Source organism: Danio aesculapii, chromosome 23 (assembly GCF_903798145.1).
Source record: "Danio aesculapii chromosome 23, fDanAes4.1, whole genome shotgun sequence".
NCBI classification, from domain to species: Eukaryota; Metazoa; Chordata; class Actinopteri; order Cypriniformes; family Danionidae; genus Danio; species Danio aesculapii.
In genome coordinates, this window is record NC_079457.1 from 21,484,332 (window position 1) to 21,504,349 (window position 20,018).

Sequence of the window (20,018 nt, forward strand, 5' to 3'; positions counted from 1 at the left end):
TATCTGCTTCTTGTTAAGTCATGATGTATGGAATACTGTTGGAATACTGGTCCAAGCTGCTACATGAAGTTTCACAAATTAATTTCGAGAGGAGCACATGTTATGATTGATCACAGCTGGTCTCTCATTTGTAATAATTAGTAAGCCAATCGAATTAATCCAAACACTCGATAAATAGCCCATCTAGCATTACTCACTTATCTTCGTTTTTTGAACTACCTGATCTCTGACCCCCCTACATGCTAATTGACCAGGTGGGAGCCCTGGGCTCAATTGTCTCCAAGCTCAGGGTTCTCTTACAGATCAGCACGCCAAACCTGCTACTATTATCACGGAATATCCAAGTGTTAAAACATTTGTTTATGACACATTTTTTATCATATCACACATGAAGTGATTTTTTAAATCTAAAATCATAGTGTACACTACAGTCTCTGGACATACTGCATCACAGACATCAATATTTTTACAATTTATAAAAAATGAATCACTTTCTGGCCATCGGATGTTAGGCATGGTTATATATATTGCGATCATGATTTTGCAGCACTTTGTAAACGTTTATTATTACTATTTGTTGAGTCTCCCCATACAGTTGTATATAGCGTTTGGACCTGGAAGCCGCTTCCCGTGAGGTCATTTATATTTATTCAAGTCATAGTAACACCATGGTAAATAATGGTCCATTACTTAATGTTAGTTTATGTATTTGCTTACATTAACAAGCAATTAGAAACACATTTATTCAATTTTTGTTAACGTTAGTTAGCGGTATTTAAGTTAACGTTAGTTCTTGTTAATTCATGGTGCATTAACTAATGTTAACGAGCACAACTTTGGGTTTTAATAATTCATTAGTTAATGTTGAACTATGATTAATGAATACTTTATAAGATTACTCGGTTTTCTAAAGTTTTACCCAAGTCATTACCTTAAAAAAATTTTTATCTTTTTTTGTAAAATGGCCAATAATTGTGTACAAGTAACAAGACCTTGATTTTTTTGTCCTTTAAGAGGGAGAGCAAAGATTTTTCACCACAGTGAAAATGTTTATGAAAGACATAAAGTTATGCTTTCTATTAAAAGTTATGTTTTGTTAGAAAGTTAACGAAGGAAACAAAAGTACTGGAAAAAATAGCAGACACTAAAATGCGTGCGGTCAGATTGACCATCATGGCCATTCAGAATCAGAGGTAGAATCGTAACTCTTTTGTGTTTTGTAATTTTATTGAAATGACAATGTTAGAATGAAAAATACACATGGGTTTTATTTATACATTTTTCTAAAGATTTATTTTTGGCCTTTTTGCCTTTATTAAGTTGATAGGACAGTATTTCAGACAGGAAGTGAAGTGGGCGAGAGAGAGAGGGGGTAGGGACGGGAAATGTCCTCGAGCCAGGATTCGAACTCGGGATGCCCTGAAGTGCTACTGCATGATATGTCAGAGGCTCAGAGCGCTAACCACTAGGCTATTGCGCCGATTACATGGGTTTTATTTGACAAAGTTATTTAATTACAAAATTCACAAATGTTCAAAATGACTGCCTCTGTAGTTCTAATGTTAAAAACAGAACTTCCTTAAATCAAATGGGTTTGAAAGATTTAGTAAAGAGAATGTTGTCATGTTGCACCTTCGTTTCTAAGTTGAAAATGAAAACAAAACTTTTTTGTAAAAATTGTTTCAAAAAATAGTAAAAAAAAAAAAAAAAAAAAAAAGGTGAAATAAATATCAGTTTATTTTTTCAGCATCATGTTAAGGGGTATGAAAATGTAACACCGGTGTCCCTAAAATAGCAGACCAGCCTGCAAAACTCATGGAGTTTCCAGTATGGTTTGCATCAGATGCTCAGTCTGTGAGTGTGTAGAAGATATTATTTATAAATGTTCCTCTGTTTGCTTTTGCCATCAATAGATCATCTCTGAAGAGAAATACAAGCAGCTAGAGAAGATCAAAACGATTGGTAGTACTTACATGGCTGCATCTGGATTGAACGATTCAACGTACGACAAAGAGGGCCGAACACACATTCTGGCTCTGGCTGACTATGCCATGAGGCTACGAGAACAGATGAAGTACATCAATGAACACTCATTCAACAACTTTCAGATGAAGATAGGTAATTACGTCTCACACACACACACACACACCGAGCTTTAGAACTATCATTTTGCATGAACATTTAAATGGTAAATACATACAGCTGAAGTCAAAATTATTCAAATTGTAATAATTTAAAAATATTCATGCATAACAACAATAGGCAAATTATATTCAAATTCATTATAATATGGACCACTTTTGGTGCTTCACACCTTTTCATTGGTCATTTTTTGCTTCAAGATTAAGGTCTTATTATATAACAGAGGTCGGGATCCTTTTTTCAGCAAAGAGCCATTTCTAATTTTATTTGGCAAATGCATTTTTAAAGAGTCATTGGGGATATATAAGCATCACATGATGAGCAAGTCCATATATTAAGAAAGGATCATTTATAGAATTTTTTTTTTTCGCCATCAACACTCATGAATGTTGTTTGAATTTACTTGAACAAGGTTACGATAGAAATGTAAGTTGCATACACTTTATTGGTGTCCGATTCAAGTTAATCCACAGCGGTGCACATGCGCATTGGTTGAAATGTCCTTTTATTCTTATTCTTATTCATTTTGCTAAAAAAAATGCAATAAAAAGGTATTTTTTATTGTATATTCAATAGAAAACTGATTTTTAGAGACAGGTTTAATTTTTTTATTGAATGGAGACAGCTGGAGAGCCACATATTTTTGGTCTAAGAGCCACATGTGGCTTCCGAGCCATAGGTTCCCTACCCTTGTTATATAAGATTATAATATAAGATTATATATTATAATAAGATTTAGAATAAAGTTTCCTCCATTTAAAAACAATACAGTAGCTAAAGATGACTTCACTTAAATCAGATTGTATGTTTTCTTCCACAGCTGGATGGTGGAGTCATGAAAAAAAAATGTGTGCATTGGCCAAAACTGATTAGCTGAAGTCACACCAAAGCGAAACCAGAGAATTCTGTTTTGGTCTTAATAACTTTTTCGATTAGTTATTCACTATTTATGATGGGATAGCAGTCAAAATAGGACAAATGAGGAAGTATAGGACAAATTATGGACCTTTGTCAATAAGGGATTGGTCTTTTAAACCAGCCGAATGCCCCCTGGCTACGGGCCTATACTGAACGACATTTCTTCCTAATTTAAAATAACAGTTTGCAATTTTGAGTACTTTTATTGCATAAAATAACAAAAAGCTGCCATGAGTTCAGGCAAACACAATACTAATGTTTATATTAATGTTTACTTTAGGAGTTAAGACTTTAATGTTTGGTGGAATAACCCAAATTTTGCTCATTTTCTAAAAGCACAAGCTATGTCTGTTTGAAATTTGGAAGAAATGTACCTTTATAGAATAAAACAAATACTAACACTTACTAAGACCCAAATGCAGAGACAATTTTAAAAGTGTGTCCTGAATTTGAACATAGCTGCAGTACATATAAAGTATACTTAACAAAAAGTTCACACAAGACGATGTTTTAAAAGTCTTGCAGGTCCTCAGAGGCTCAGAGCTGCTTTATGAGAGCAGACAGTGACTGATGTATTTTGGCCACAGGTTTGAACATTGGGCCAGTGGTTGCTGGTGTGATTGGAGCCAGAAAGCCTCAGTATGACATATGGGGTAACACAGTGAATGTGGCCAGTCGCATGGACAGCACAGGTGTTCCCGATCGTATCCAGGTAAACACAACATAATAAACTCTTTGCTTATACAAGACTATTTTTGGCAAAACAGCTCAGAATCGCTCATTTATTTATGTCAGTGAAATAGAACACAGAATAGATCATGCTGCAGAACTTTGCGCTTTGGTTGTATTTATAAAGATACTGCTGCCATCTATCGTTGTGTTACTGTCATTGCAGTTTAATGTTAGACAGTGGATAGTTCACTCAAAAATTAAAAAGTACTCACTATTTGCTCTCCCAGAAGTGGTTTTAAACCATTATGGGGTTTTTTTTATTCTGTTTAACACTAAGGAAATATTCTGAAGAAAGCTGAAAATCTTTCATTATATTTGTTTTTCCTACTATGGAAGTGACCGGTTACAGTTTCCAGCTTTCTTCTAAATATCTTCTTTCATTTTCATTCGTTTTCTCTTTGGCTTAGTCCCTTTATTAATCAGGGGTTGCCACAGTGTAATGAACCGGCAACTATATCTTCATTAGTGTTCAACAAAATAATTAAACACCTCAAAATGTTTGGAATCACTTCAGGGATTAGATAGACTTCAATAGATAGATATGATGATTGGACGATAGATAGATAGATAGATAGATAGATAGATAGATAGATAGATAGATAGATAGATAGATAGATAGATAGATAGATAGATAGATAGATAGATAGATAGATAGATAGATAGACGGATGGACGGATGGATAGATAGATGTACTATAGTGTTTGTGTGATATATTTTATATTATTAATATTATTATTATCATTGTTCTAAAGATATTTTTATTATATTATTGATTATTTATTTATTTATTGTGTTGTTTTCATGCTGTCCACATGATTATGGTCCACATTATCATTCATTGTTGTTTATTAAAAAACAAGTAAAAACATATATATTTATTACCATTCTTATATTTATATGTAATTTTGTAGTGTTTATTATAAAGGAGTTATCTATGCATTTCATTTGGGATGCATGCCTATACAGAACCTGCTATAGTACCGTAATCATGCACTTCACCCTTCACTTTTGGCTGGTTAAAAGTCAATTTGGTGTACACTGTAAAACATATATCTGTAAATTGACAGTTTTCCATTATTTTATGATTTTTTTCACTTATTTATGCTTTTGATTTGCATTATGGGACCTTGATCTTATATGGAGCTAATAATATGCCAAAACAATCAGAATTTGAATTGTGTTAATTTGAATTATTGTCAATTGTAATTTAATAAATCTGAATTTTTATATTCCGTTAAAATTTGTTTTGAATTAGAATTTCTTATTTTGAATTTGAATTTCTTAATTTAAAATTTCATAACTTGAATATTGAACATCTGAAATGTAAGACAGCTGAATTTTTCAAGGCAGAATTTTCAAGCTTTAGATTTTTTGTGTTCTGAATTCCTAGACTGCAGTAATCTGAAGTTTGAAAATGCGTCTATAACAAAATCTGCCTTAAAAAATTGTCTTACGTTTCAGATGTTCAATATTCAAGTTATGAAATTCAAATTAAGAAATTCCAATTTAAAAAAATTTTTAATGGCATATAAAAATTCAGATTCAGTTTTGGCATATTATTGGCTCCATAATCTTACCTATAAAAGGTAAAAAAAATTGACTTTTATTGACATTTTTATTAGTTTGTAGTGATTTATTGTCTGCGTTGGTGTTGTATATTACACTTCAAAAATATGGTAATAAACTGCCAGTACATTTTTTGTTATTTTACAAACTTATTCTCTATATATTCTTTCTTAAACAATATCTTGTCTCAAACTACTAAAATATCAATAAAAGTCACTTTGTTAAAACTGCAGTGTTAAATATTCAACATCATAAGAGGACAGAGCAGAGATAAAACTCCCATATTGCAATTCACAACCATAAATAAACCGAAAACTCCTGTGAATCACAAATTACCTCTTAATTAACCGATATTTTTACAGTGTATAATGAAACATTTACACTGTTCTTCTTCACCCCTACAGGTGACCACAGATTTGTACCATGTTCTAGAAAGTAAGGGCTACCAGCTGGAGTGTCGTGGACTGGTCAAAGTGAAGGGGAAAGGAGATATGACCACTTACTTCCTCAACAGTGGTCCTGTCTGCAGTTAACACTGACCAAATGCTTCTCCATGCACTGAAATGCAGAAAGGACGACACAAGACTCTCAATGGCATTTGAGCAGAACCAAATATAGAACCACTCGTGAAGATTGACGTGGTATTTATATATGCACCTATTGGGAATAATGAAGTACGCTCTACCTGGATGACTGAATGAAGAATTGTTGCCTTAGAAGGAGAGGATTATGAAGAAAAAGCATTTTTTTTATTATTATTTTTTTGTGGAAAGACTTCTTCCGTACCAAAATTTGAATTGTTTATTTATTTTGACAGTTTTTAAACTGTGTAAATAAAAAATGATTATATATGCAAGCATCAAAAAGCAAGAAGAAGCTGACCAAAGAACAAAGTATATGAAGTAGGAAATCTCTACACAAGTGAAACCGTTTTAAAATGTCTGAAGTGTTATTCATTTTTGTCACATTCTATTATAAACACTGAAGCAAAAAAATACATCTGTCTTCATCGAAGGCCTTAGAAACAAGAATTTTAATTCATTGTATTTCCAGTTTGTGTGGTTTATGAGTAATCAACGTTTTCTTTTCAGTATTTATGTAAAAAAAATGAAGGACAAGAATGGTACCGGACAATTTTACTTGGTCGTCGGTTCATTTATATACTCACCGGCCACTTTGTTAGGTATACCTGTTCAACTGTTAGTTAACACAATTTTTCTGATCAGCCAATCACATGGCAGCAACTCAATGCATTTAGGCATGTAGATATGGTCAAGACGATCTGCTGCAGTTCAAACCGAGCATCAGAAGAAAGATTTAGGTGACTTTGAACATGGCATGGTTGTTGTTGACAGACAGTCTGCGCTGATTATTTCAGAAACTGCTGATCTACTGGGATTTTCACGCACAACCATCTCTAGGGTTTACAAAGAATAGTCCGAAAAGGATAAAATATCCAGTGAATGGCAGTTCTGTGGGCGCAGATGCCTTGCTGATGTGAGGCGTCAGAGGAGAATGGCCAGACTAGTTCATGCAGAAAAGCATCTCTGAACGCACAACACGTCCAACCTTGAGGCGGATGGGCTACAGCAGCAGTAGACCACACTGGGTGCCACTCCTGTCCGCTAAGAACAGGAAACTGAGGCTACAGTTGGCACAGTTTCACCAAATTTGGACAATAGAAGATTGAAAAAACATTGCCTGGGCTGTTGGGTCTCCATTTCTGCTGTGACATTCAGATGGTAGTGTCAGAATTTGGCATCAACAACATGAAAGCATTAATGCATCCTGCCTTGTATCAGCAGTTCAGGCTGCTGGTGTTGGTGTAATGGTGTGGGGGATATTTTATTTGCACACTTTGGGCCCATTAATACCAGTTGAGCATCATGTCAACGCCACAGTCTACCTGAATATTATTGCTGACCTTGTCCAACCCTTTATGACCACAGTGTACCCATCTTCTGATAATTACTTCCACAAGGATAACGCACAGTGTCATAAAGCTCAAATCACTGTTCTCAAATGGCCTCCACAGTCACCAGAGCTCAATCCAATAGAGCAACTTTGGGATGTGGTTGAACGGGACATTCACATCATGGATGTGCAGCCGACAAATTTGCAGTAACTGCTTGATGCTATCAAGTGAATATGGACCAAAATCTCTGAGGAATATTTCCAGTACCTTGTTGAATCTATGCCATAAAGGATTAAGACAGTTCTTAAGGCAAAAGGGAGTCCAACCTGGTACTAGTAAGGTGTACCTAATACAGTGGCCAGTATGTGTATGTGTGGATGGTTTGTCTGAATGTGTGTATCGTCTTTAAATGGCAAAAAAGCTCACTGTGAGGTTTCTAAAATATTTTTTTGCCAGATTAATTGCTAATTTGGACTAAATTCTTTTTTAATTTATGTGTTCATTTGTTAACATGTCATTTCACTTTCGTTCAAGTTTCTAAATATGTTTCACTGATTTCAGCCCTTAATTAGTTCCTGTAGACATAAATTAAGCAAATTAACCCAAATATGGCTGAGCCTTCGTATAATTCTAGCAAAGTTTAGTCAGCAGTGGTTAGAGCTTTCTCAAAATCCTTGTAAATATGTGGCGATGTGCTGACAGAGGCTTGTTGGGTTTAGCAGTTTCTGACAAAAGTGGCTGGACTACAAAAAGTTGTTCCTTTGACAGTGTTCAGCATTTCAGCATTTCCTCATGAGCGCTTTAAATCATGTTTGCTTTTTTTTTTTAATTATGTAATTAACGGTCAAACGCATAGGTTAACACTGCAGCGGAGTGTTTTTGTACCATTCCTACTGTATAGAGACATATTTTATTTTATAATTGTGTTATGCAGAAGTATCCCTCCCCTTAATGTGCATTTTCCAATATGTATGTTTAACATTTTCACCTCGTCACTGACATGAAAGCACATATGGTTTTTAATTCAAATGTTTGTGGTACATGGATCTTTCAGGACCTTTTCCATTAAAAAGGTGGAAAATCAATAAATTGGGTGTTTTATTAAAGCACAATGTCTAAATAACTCATCCGCCCAACATTAGGTTGTGTAAATTGTCACTTGTTTTTTTCTAAGTGTTTTTTTTTTAAAGGGCACCTATTTTACCCCTTTTACAAGATGTAAGACAAGCCTTTGGTGTCTCCAGAATCTGTCTGTAAACTTTCAGCTCAAAATACCCATCGGATTATTTATCATAACCTCCAGAATCTGCCCATTTTGGTGACTGAGTACATTGTAGCTGTTTTTGTAGCCTGTGGATTTAAATGCAAATGAGCTGCTTCTCCCCACCCATGTGTCTGCCTCTCCTGCAATACATCAGATAGTCAAAATTACCAAGTAAGGTTATTTTATGTATTTGTTTTATTCAAGCCTTTGTAAAAAAAATAGTCACATACAAATGTTGTTTGCAGTACATACACACACAAACCGGCACACACACATATTGCGTTTACTGACACCATGTGGCCAAGGTCATTATAGCGGTTAAAATTTCTTATCTATGTTGAATATATATGCTGTTTTAAAGAGCCCATATTATAGATGAAATAGGGTCATATTTAGGTTGTAAGGGTCTCCAACAACAGTCTAATATGCATGCAAGGACAAACATCACTTTGATGGTCTTATAATCTGCATTTATTTTTACCAAATTATCCCAGCGACTCCCATATGAATCGTTCAGCGATTCATTTGTACCCAAACCCCTCCTCAGCGCGAAGCTAATTTGCGCTGATTGGACCGATGACAGCCTGCTGCGATTGGTCGACGACACTGACGCTTCATAGTGGTTTTGGCTGCCAGTGGGTGAATGTAAATACAGACGATGTACAAGAAAATACTGATGACTAACTATTTTATTGAGCAAAAAGTCCAAGAACTGGCGAGGAGATCTCCTAGCAGCCTACTTGCTCTTTTCACACACACACGCACACACACAGGGCCGGCGCGTCCAGAATAGAGACGGCGCGGCGGCGACACCTCCCTCACCCTCTGCGTCCTCAGTTACATCCGCGATTACAACCCCCCCCCCCCCCTCCCCCCCAACTAAGATTTCAACCGTGACACCACCCCCCCGGTCCTCATTTTACAAACGGGTCCCTTTCGTTTTCACTATCGGGTTGAGGGCGGCGTGATCACCCTTTGCCTAGAGCTTTACCCTATTCAGAGGAGACACACACACACACACACACATCAACCTCCTAAGAGGAGACACTCACACAAACGACCGTCCTCAGAGGAGACACATACACATCACACACACACATAGCTGACTATCCATAAACAAAGCGGCACGCGTCGCGTTTTCAACGTGGCTTTACACGCGATATGAGAATATAAAGAGTTAACCTGATACAGTACACACGGTTACAAGTAACAAAACACAACTAATACATAATTTGCTTGATCCTTCCTTTAACAAACTGATGAAGTCTTTTTTTGTAAGCAGGTAGTTTCCAGAGGCTCTCGATCTGCTCAAGGCTAGGCTATATTGCTAAGGTTTCATCTTTGGGTGAACTGTCAATAATCTCCATCTGCACAGCGTGACTTCATTCGACCGGTGTCTGTGTGTCTCTCTGTGTGTGTGTGTGTGTGTGTGTGTGTGTGTGTGACTTTTTTTCTGTTAGTGGGCGGGGCCGCAGGTTTCAAATCTCCCGGGCTTGCGCGTGCAACTACTTGTGTTTCGTAGCCGCGTCATCGCGAGACGCCTAATGACTCGGTATCAAGACGACTCGTTTGAAGCACTATAAGTCGACTCTTTTATAGATGAATCAATAGTTTTAAACACTGTACACTTACAGATTTAAGCCTTAGCTGGATATTTCACTTCACTTAGAGCTGTGTGACACACTATATGGAAGGGCATTTTCAAAAACCCATAATATGGGCTCTTTAAAAACGTTTTAAACTTATAAAACTTATAAAAATCAGAGAGTTAGAACAGATATTTTTTATTATTTGTGTATATATATATATATATATATATATATATATATATATATATATATATATATATATATATATTGTAGAACAGATATTATTTGTAAAACAGTGTTTTGTGGACATGTGTATACATGTTATTATAGAAACATGGCGCCTGTCAATTAATTCGGTGAGCAAAAAAAAAACGCCCTCCTACATAACATTGCAGTGGGCCTCAAAATCACTGGAATTTAGGTTCTGTTTTATCGTCAAGAAATGCTAAAAAAGAGACTTGTTGGGTTTATATCAGTCCAGTATAACAGTGGACACTATACATACACACAGGTCTCTCCAAACAGCTTACAAAAGTTGATTTTCATCATAGGTACCCTTTAAGTGACTAAAATAGCAAGAAGGTCGTTGGTTCGAGTCCCGGCTGGGTCAGTTGCATTTCTGTGTGCATTTTCTAGACATGAGCTATAGGTGAATTAAGATAAATTGTAGTGTATGTGTGTGAATGCAAGATTGTTGTTCCCAGTGTTGGGTTGAGGCTGGAAGGGCATCTGCTGCGTAAAACATATGTTGGATAAGTTGGCGGTTCATTCCGCTGTGGTGAACCCTGATTAATAGAGGAACTACGCTGAAAAGAAAATGAATGAATGAATGAATGAATGAGTGAATGAATGAAAACGTGCATAATCATAAAAATTGTGAGCTTAATAGTTCCAAGTTACAGTGGGTTTAAACACTTTTTTAAGTCAACTTGTCACATTTAAAATATAATAGTTTAGATCTGTATTAATCCTCTTGGGGCAATTTATTCTGACATGTATGGTGCTTTACATATATACTGTAGCATATGTATATAATATAAAATTGACACATTTAACAATAGTAATACTAACACTTAATATCACTTACACACACCAAAATAATAACAATAGGTTTACTCTCTTTTTTTAGTCAATTTGTCACATTTAAGGTATAATGGGTTTACTGACTTTTTCAAGTGATGGATCTAATTGCTTATTACAGTGTGTGCGAAATAATGTCTTATATTTAGCATAACCAATATATTTATGTAAAAGTTAAACACTTGTTTTGGCCTCAAGTATAAGTGATTAAACTTTTATCTATTTAAACATTTCTATACATTTTACCTTGAATGTTAATGAATATATTATAAATAATATATATGTAATATAAATTTAATGCACACTATAAATTTACCATTGTTTTAGCATTCACTGTAAAAAAAAAAATATGCTGGGTTCCACACAATTCCTTCATGCTGTCCCAACACAACTAAATTAAGCTAACGTAATTGTTTTAACAAATTTAGGTGGATTGAGCATAAAACAATTGAGCTGTCCCTAAAATAATCCAAAAAATTCCATTGTTTCAGATCGTTAGCTTGAACAAGCAGCAAAAAAATTTATATTTTTTTAAATGTTGAGAACCTTTAATTCGCAACATATATTGGCTACTGTATCAAGCAAATTGAATACACTTTAAAGTAAGCTATCAGGTGTACAGGCAGACCATTGTTGGCTGTGAGCTTCTCTGCTGATTGTTGTGTTAATGGACTCTTCTCTTTGTTCGTGCTCAGCTTGCTGTCTTTTCTTCAAGTAGCCTGCAGTGTCAGTCTCATGTCAGTCGATAGTCTGCAATCACGATTCTCTCCAACAGAAATGCCGACCCCATTTCCCCGCGCTCTGGCTTTCTCTAATGACTGAATAAATCTGGATTCTGTTACACGTCCGCGACACAAGAGGCAGTGAATTTAATTGCGTCCCGGTTAATTATTTATGTCTGTTGAGGTACAGTATAGCCTAGTTTGTTAACATCCTTTCCTAAACCTTAATTAAGTAATTGACGTCATTAGAGTTTAATAGGATTAATAAAAGTTTATAAAGGGGCTACATGTTTTGTAGAGGAAAACTGGATTTATAGCTGGATGAAAAGCTTCGGTCCTCAGTTAAATGGTTTTGAACAAATCTTTAAGTGAATTATTCTCGTTCACTGACTCGTTCATAGGAGTCTCTCCTTTCCCAGTGCATCAAGTGCGCTTTATTATTGACGAATCACTTCTCTTAATGAACGAGTTAGCTTTTAGAGTCTGAACTACAGACTTTAAAATAGTATGAATGCAAATGAGAGACTTGTTTTTGTATGGAATGCCAAGGCAGACTAAATCAGAAATAGAACTCTAATTAAATAAATAATGGCGCAGTGGGTAGCACAGTTGCCTCACAACAAGAAGGTCGCTGGTTCAAGTCCTGGCTGGGTCAGTTGGCGTTTCTGTGTGGAGTTTGCATGTTCTCCCCATGTTCCCCAGTGTATGAGTGTGTATGGATGTTTCCCAGTAATAGGTTGCAGCTGGAAGGGTCTCCGCTGCAGTTGGCAGTTCATTCCGCTGCGGCGACCCCTGATTTATAAAGGAACAACTAAGCCTAGTTATACTAGTTATAAAGAAACTAAGCCAAAAAGAAAATACATGAATGAGAAAAGTAAACATTTTTATTTATATCTTTTATTTATATAGGCCTTTTTTTAAGCATTTTTCACATTTAATAATTATTTTCATTCATTCATTTTCCTTCGGCTTAGTCCCTTGATTAATCAGGGGTCGCCACAGTGTAATGAACCGCCTACTTATCCAGCATATGTTTTACACAGCGGATGCCCTTCCAGCTGCAACCCAGTACTGGGAAACATCCATACACACTCTTTCACACACAGTCCTTAATTTAGTTTATTTAATTCACTTATAGCGCAACTGCCTCAGCCGAGGGCAATTCTTACATTTCTTTATCTTTAAAGGGGATGGCATTTTTTTGGTGGGAGTAAGATTTAAATAAATAAATGAAAAATGAAATATATAGAGTAAAAATGAAATAAATGAGTAAATGAAAATATCAATGTACAAATATATAAAATTGGAAATAAATGGAGAAATAAAAGAAAAAAACTGTAGAAAAAATGAATAAAAACATAAATAAAGATATGTGCTAACATTATTACTGTAATGTACTTTTTTGTACATTTATTTATTTATATTTGCTTTATATATGTATTTGTATATTTATTTTTTTATATATGTTTATATATTTTTTTATGTTATATATTTTATATATGTTATATATATTTTATATATATATATGTAAATTTCTAATTTAGTTAGCATTGGTATTACATTTTTCTGAGCATCTCGTTTGTTAATGTGGGTCCACTGACTAAACAGTTCTTTTTTTAGCACAGGAAATAAGAGAGGTGTAAAATTATGTGTAAAAACATCCAAAGGCCTTTTTTTAGTTTCTAGTTTCATAAAATGTCACAGACAGCAGTTGGGGGAAAGAAAACTTAAAAAACAACTATAGTTATTTGTCTGCTAAAAAAGAGATTAAAGGGACAGTTCGCACAAATTAAAATTTGTTGACTTTTTCTTAAAATAGTTTTAGCTGAAACTCTCATATACAAACAAAACAATATTAATAACCATAACATGGCTCCCCTCAAGACAGTTTTTACAAATGTCTAGCTTCTGCAAGGAATTGAACATTGATTACAACATTATTACCTGTAATCTATCACCTTGAAAAATCTGATGTTCACAACACTATAATGTGAGATTCATTGCATGGGTGCAAACCTACATGTAAGATGGAGCTATCTGTTTACAACTTTAGCATTTGCAACATCCAACAAAAGCACACATGTATCCTCCAACTACATTGTAAACAAACAGCATCAGCATATATGTGATTTATTTGAAAGGAACATTTCTTTATTTAACCAGTTAAAAAAAATTATTGAGATCAAGATCTCATTTACAAGGGTGACCTCCGCAACACATGACTTATGAAAAAGAATAATAATAATACCAACACTAAGCGTTTGCTTGCAAAAAACAAAAAATATTCATTAAAGCACTTTTGAAAACAATAAGATATAAATAAATATGAATATAAATGATAAACAAATATAAAACTAATCGTATATTATTACAGTGCTCAGCATAATTAAGTACACCCCATTTTGAAAATGAATATTTGTATCCATTTCTCAGTGAATATAGGCAATGTATTTTGGTGCATTTAAACAAAGCAGATTTATTAAACAAATTTTAGTCACCAAACATATTTAGAAATTGAAAGATAATTTAATTAAATTCAAGCAAAATATTGCAAAAAAAATTACAACCTACAAAATTTCAACTATTTTTTTTTTTTTTTTTTGCTTCTCTTGATTTTTCCTCTTTTTTTAAAATTTGTATTTAATATTTTTCTATTGCATAAATTTGAGTGTGTTAATTTTTGGACTGTTATCGTAAGTTATTTTGTTAGATAAGCTCCAGATTTGGCTTCAGTACTGACTAATCTAATGTATTTGCACAAATATAATATTGTATAATAGGAATAATCTTCCTTATAAAAGTATGAATTTAACAGATAGATTTGTGAGGGATGTACTCATACAGTATATGCTAATCACTATATATTACAAATAAATAGTTGTCACTGAATCATTAGAGGTGCACAGTTTCAGCTAAGATTATTTAATGAGACTTCCGGTTATGGAGTGATAGTGAGAAGACGTGAGATAACGACCCTCCCATAATTTTTTTATATAAATCCTGTAAACTCGCTTAAATCTTTGATACATTATTGGTTATTGAACACGTTAAACTTTAGCAACTGAAATGGCACCGAAAAAGAAGAACAGAACACAAGAAAAGTTGTATAACGAGGCTCAAGAAATGTCGCCGGATTCTGATAATGCAGATGAGGTAAAAGAGACCGAAGAGGATGATGATAGCGAGCCCACAAAAATAACTGAGACGAACCCCAGCAACGCAGATGTTTTACAAGCCATTAGAGAAATGGACAAACGGGTTGCAAATAAAATTGACGGCATTATGTCAGCAATCAAAGAGGTAAATGAACGCGTAAAGGAGGCCGAGGAACGCATTTCGGGAGCGGAAGATGAGATCGTTCAACTTAATGCTCGTGCAAATTCCGTCGAATCGCAAGTTAAGAAATTGATGGACAAGGTTGATGACATGGAAAACAGAAATAGACGAAACAATCTCAGGCTAGTGGGTTTGCCGGAACGAGAAGAGGGGGGAGATGCGTGTGCGTTTTTGGAGGCCTGGATTCCAAAAATACTGGAAATGGACTCGAGTACAACGCTTGTCATAGAGCGAGCACATAGAGTCGGCCCACAACGAAACATGGAAGTTCGGAACACACGACGGATTACACTACCAAGAACACTAATAATAAAGTTCCTAAATTTTAAGCAAAAAGAACAGGTGTTAAGAATGGCCAGGTCCAAGGGCGTGATTTCATACAACGAACACATACTTCGATTTCATCCAGATGTTTCGGCTGAAGTTCACAGAAAACAAAGAGCGTATGATGGAGTGAGACAGAAGCTGCGAGAGAGAGGGATCGGTAAACACAGGATCATATATCCGGCCCGTCTACTTCTTACTCACCAGGAGAAATCAAAGGTGTTTGACACACCGGAGGCAGTCGAACGTTTCATAGAAGAGGTAGAAGCAGAATAAAGTTGGGCTCATTCCAGTTGGAAGATAAATGCCAGATGAACAATAATTCTGATCATCCGCGGAAGGATATCCTCGTTTTGTTTTGAAGTCTTAGTGACTAGAAAGATTTGTAAAAAAATAATTTGTTTTCTGCAAATGTCGAAAGGCGTGTTGATAGTTTTATATAATATGCGAGAATAATGTTACAAATAGGGTTGTTAGTGACAACTGTAGACAAAAGTACCTGATAGTTCCTCACGGAGGTGTGGACCAATCAGCGCCATATACGGAGAAAAAGGGGTGGGGGGTTACACGCAGTAGTATGGATGCTACTGGGGAAATCGGGTTGAATGTTGAAAGTTCATTTATAATAGGAGTGTTGTTCAAGATTGTTTATGTATTTTTTATTTTTTGCTTCTCAGTATTTAAGGTTGTTGAGATTGTAAAAGGTAAAACACCCATTATTAAGAAATGTAACAAATCATGGGGGAGACAGGGAATGTGAAATTTGTAACATGGAATTGTAGAGGATTGGGCAATATTAAAAAAATAAAACAAGTAATGGATAGGATCAAATATTTACAGGCACACATAGTATTTCTTCAAGAAACCCACATGGTAAAAAGTGAAACAATTAGGATTCATAGGAGATGGCAGGGGCAAGTATTTGAGGCTTGTCACACTTCAAATGCAAGAGGAGTAATGATTTTAATTCATAAATCAGTTCCAATTCATGTTCAGAAAGTAATTAAGGATACACTAGGAAGATATATTGTCTTACAATGTACATTTTTGTCAGAAAAGATAAATTTAATTAACATTTATGGTCCAAATGATGACAATCCTAAATTTTTTAATGATTTATTTTTGTTAATTGCCACTCTGCCTGGATACTACCTTATTGCAGGGGATATTAATTGTGTACTAGATCCTGCTAAAGATCGTTCAACAGGAATTGATAAAACACATACTAAAGCTAGGAAGGTGATACTGGAATTTATGAAAGATCTAAATTTACTAGATGTTTGGAGGGATCTTAATCCTGCAACAATATCATATTCCTGTTATTCAGGTATGTATCATACATACTCACGTATTGATTACTACCTAATTTCAGCACAATTCCTTAACAATATAATAGATTGTAGTTATCATAGTATAGTCATATCTGACCATGCAGCAGTATCTTTATCATACAAAACTAAAAAATTAATAAAAAATCCCAATAAATGGCGTTTTCAGATAGGATGGCTTCATGATTCAGAGTTTGTAGAATATGTTGGCAAACAAATTGATTTGTATTTTGAAATTAATAAGTCTGAAACATCTGCTTGCATTAGATGGGAAGCATTCAAAGCTTTTATTAGAGGACATATAATTGGGTTTTGCAGCTCCAAAGCTAGGAAATCTAGGCAGGAAATGAAAAAATTAGAAGATCAAATAAAAAAACTAGAAAATAAAACTTTTCATAAAACCATAGATACAGCAGAAGCAAAAGAGAAACTTTTACTACTCAGGTCCCGATATAATGAAGTGTCAGCAGGTAGGGCAGCTTCAAAAGTCTTAAGGTTGAAACAAAATATCTATGAATATGGAGATAAAACAGGACGGTTATTAGCTTGGCAAATTCGACAACAACAAACAGAACGTACAATTACAACAATTGAGAGTTTAACTGGAAATATAGTTGACCCAGAAGAGATCAATGAAACATTTAGAACTTATTATAAAAAGCTATATAGCTCAGAATGCTCACTAAATGTAGATATCCAAGAACAATTTTTAGATAGTCTAAATATACCTCAGATATCAATTAAAGAAAAGAAAAAATTAGATGAAGACTTTACATTACAAGAAATAGGAGAAGCTATTGACTCTATGAAATCAGGAAAAGCTGCAGGCCCAGATGGGCTCCCTATAGAAATTTATAAGATGTTTAAAGAAAAGTTGCTAACTCCTTTTATGGAAATGATAATAGAGGCATATCATCAGGAGCTTTTGCCTACATCAATGAGAGGAGCTTTAATTACATTATTACCGAAACCAGGGAAAACAAACACAAAATGCGAAAATATGCGCCCAATTAGTTTATTGAATTCAGACACAAAAATTTTAAGTAAAGTTTTAGCTAAGAGGTTAGAAGGTACTTTACCAAATTTAATAGGAGAGGATCAAAATGGTTTTATAAAGCGTAGGCAAGGTTTTCACAATGTTCGAAGAGTTCTAAATATACTTCATGAACAGAGGGGTGAACAAGATACTGCTCTATTATCATTGGATGCCGAAAAGGCCTTCGATCGGGTTGAATGGTCCTATTTGTTTGATGTGATGAATAGATTTGGGTTTGGTGAAAAATACTGTAAGTGGGTTAGACTATTGTATAATAGTTCTACGGCAGAAGTGTTGACAAACAATATTGTTTCAAAACCATTTAGTATATCAAGAGGATGTAGACAGGGTTCTCTTCTTTCTCCTTTACTTTTTGCCATCTCCATTGAACCATTTGCAATAGCAATAAAAAACCATGTGGAATTAACAGGAATTAAGATAGGAATGATAGAACATAAAATTGCACTGTTTGCTGACGACGTCATTCTGTTTCTAAAGCAGCTTGATACATCAATACCTGCTTTACTAGATCTCATTAGTACATTTGGAAAAATATCTGGTTACAAAATTAATAATTCTAAAAGTTCTATTCTATATTTAAATGAGAGTGACAGACAACAGCCTAATAAGTGTGCAGCAACCTTTAATATTGTCAATTGTTTTACATACTTGGGTATAAAAATTGTACCAAAACTAGATGTTGTGCCAGAAAATTATGGTTCACTTCTTGAAATTGTTAGTAGTTCAATAGAAAGATGGATGCCCTTATCCATTTCTTTAATTGGTAGAATAAATATTTTAAAAATGAATATTTTACCCAAATTCTTATATTTATTCCAGAATATTCCTCTGCCTCCCCCTAAGAATTTATTTCAAAGACTTAAAAAAATGTTCACTAAATTCATTTGGAATAACAGACGTTCCAGACTCCGTCTAACACTCCTGTACTTGCCATACGATAGAGGAGGTCTACAATGTCCTAATTTGCATTGGTATTATTGGGCTGTGCAACTTAGAACAATAATGTTTTATTTTGTATCTCAGGACTGCCCATCTTGGGTGGAGATGGAATCAGTTGGCATTAAGTCTGGTCTACCTTTAAATTTGTATTTATATTCAGCAGAATTTAAAAATCTTAAAAAAACTGTTTCCAATCCCATAGTTATAAATATGATTTCCATATGGTTTGACATGAAAAAATATTTAAGTGCCTGCAATCCATTATCTTGTTTCAGTCCAATTTGGGGCAATAAAAAATTTAAACCAGGTACGTTAGATGCAGGATTCAAGATATGGGCAGAGAAGGGAATTAAAAAGATAGCAGACTTATATGTTAACAATATTCTAATGTCATTTGCGGAAATTGTTAGTAAATACAATATTCCTGCAAAACATTTCTTTAAGTATTTACAAATAAGAGATTTTATCCTCAAATCACAAAATAATTCTCTAGATATGCCATCATTGTCTATCTTGGAAAAAGTAATAATAAAAGACTGTTTTAGTGAAGGTTTAATTTCTGCATTATACAAGATGCTGGTGTCAGGATCAAAGGAATCTTCAAATTGTAAATTGGAAGCTTGGAGATTAGATCTTGAGGAGGATATTTCTACAGAGGACTGGATGAAGACATGCGAGGAAGCTCAATCACTAACAATGAACACTCGTCTGAAACTGTTACAATATAAATGGTTGATGAGGATTTATATAACTCCAGTTTTACTGCATAAATATAATGAAAATATTCCAGATACTTGCTTGAGATGCAGGGACCATAAAGGAACATTGTATCACTGTATATGGGAATGTAAAGGAATACAGAACTTTTGGAAAGGTGTGAAAGAAATTATAGAAAAGATTCTTGAGGTTAATATACCAATGTCTCCTTTAATTTTTCTATTTCATTTATATCCCAAGGAGATCAAGTTAAAAAAGACGGAGCATATATTTATGAATATATGTATTCTACAAGCGAAACGGCTTATTTCTTTAAATTGGAAAAGTATATGTGCACCAACTATAGGCTGTTGGCTGAAAGAGATGGTAACAAACATGACAATGGAAAA

At 34.5% G+C, this 20,018-nt stretch overlaps 1 protein-coding gene across 1 annotated transcript in view; it reads left to right on the forward strand.

The window, feature by feature from the left end:
- Positions 1-6,404, forward strand: part of adcy6b (adenylate cyclase 6b) — a 64,838-nt gene extending 58,434 nt beyond the window's left edge. The window contains exons 21-23 of the mRNA XM_056449609.1: positions 1,914-2,118; positions 3,648-3,772; positions 5,763-6,404. Of these exons, the coding sequence (XP_056305584.1) occupies positions 1,914-2,118; positions 3,648-3,772; positions 5,763-5,891 (459 nt within the window). The 3' untranslated portion in view covers positions 5,892-6,404. The remainder of the gene's footprint in view (positions 1-1,913; positions 2,119-3,647; positions 3,773-5,762) is intronic.
- Positions 6,405-20,018: the final 13,614 nt, after the last annotated feature.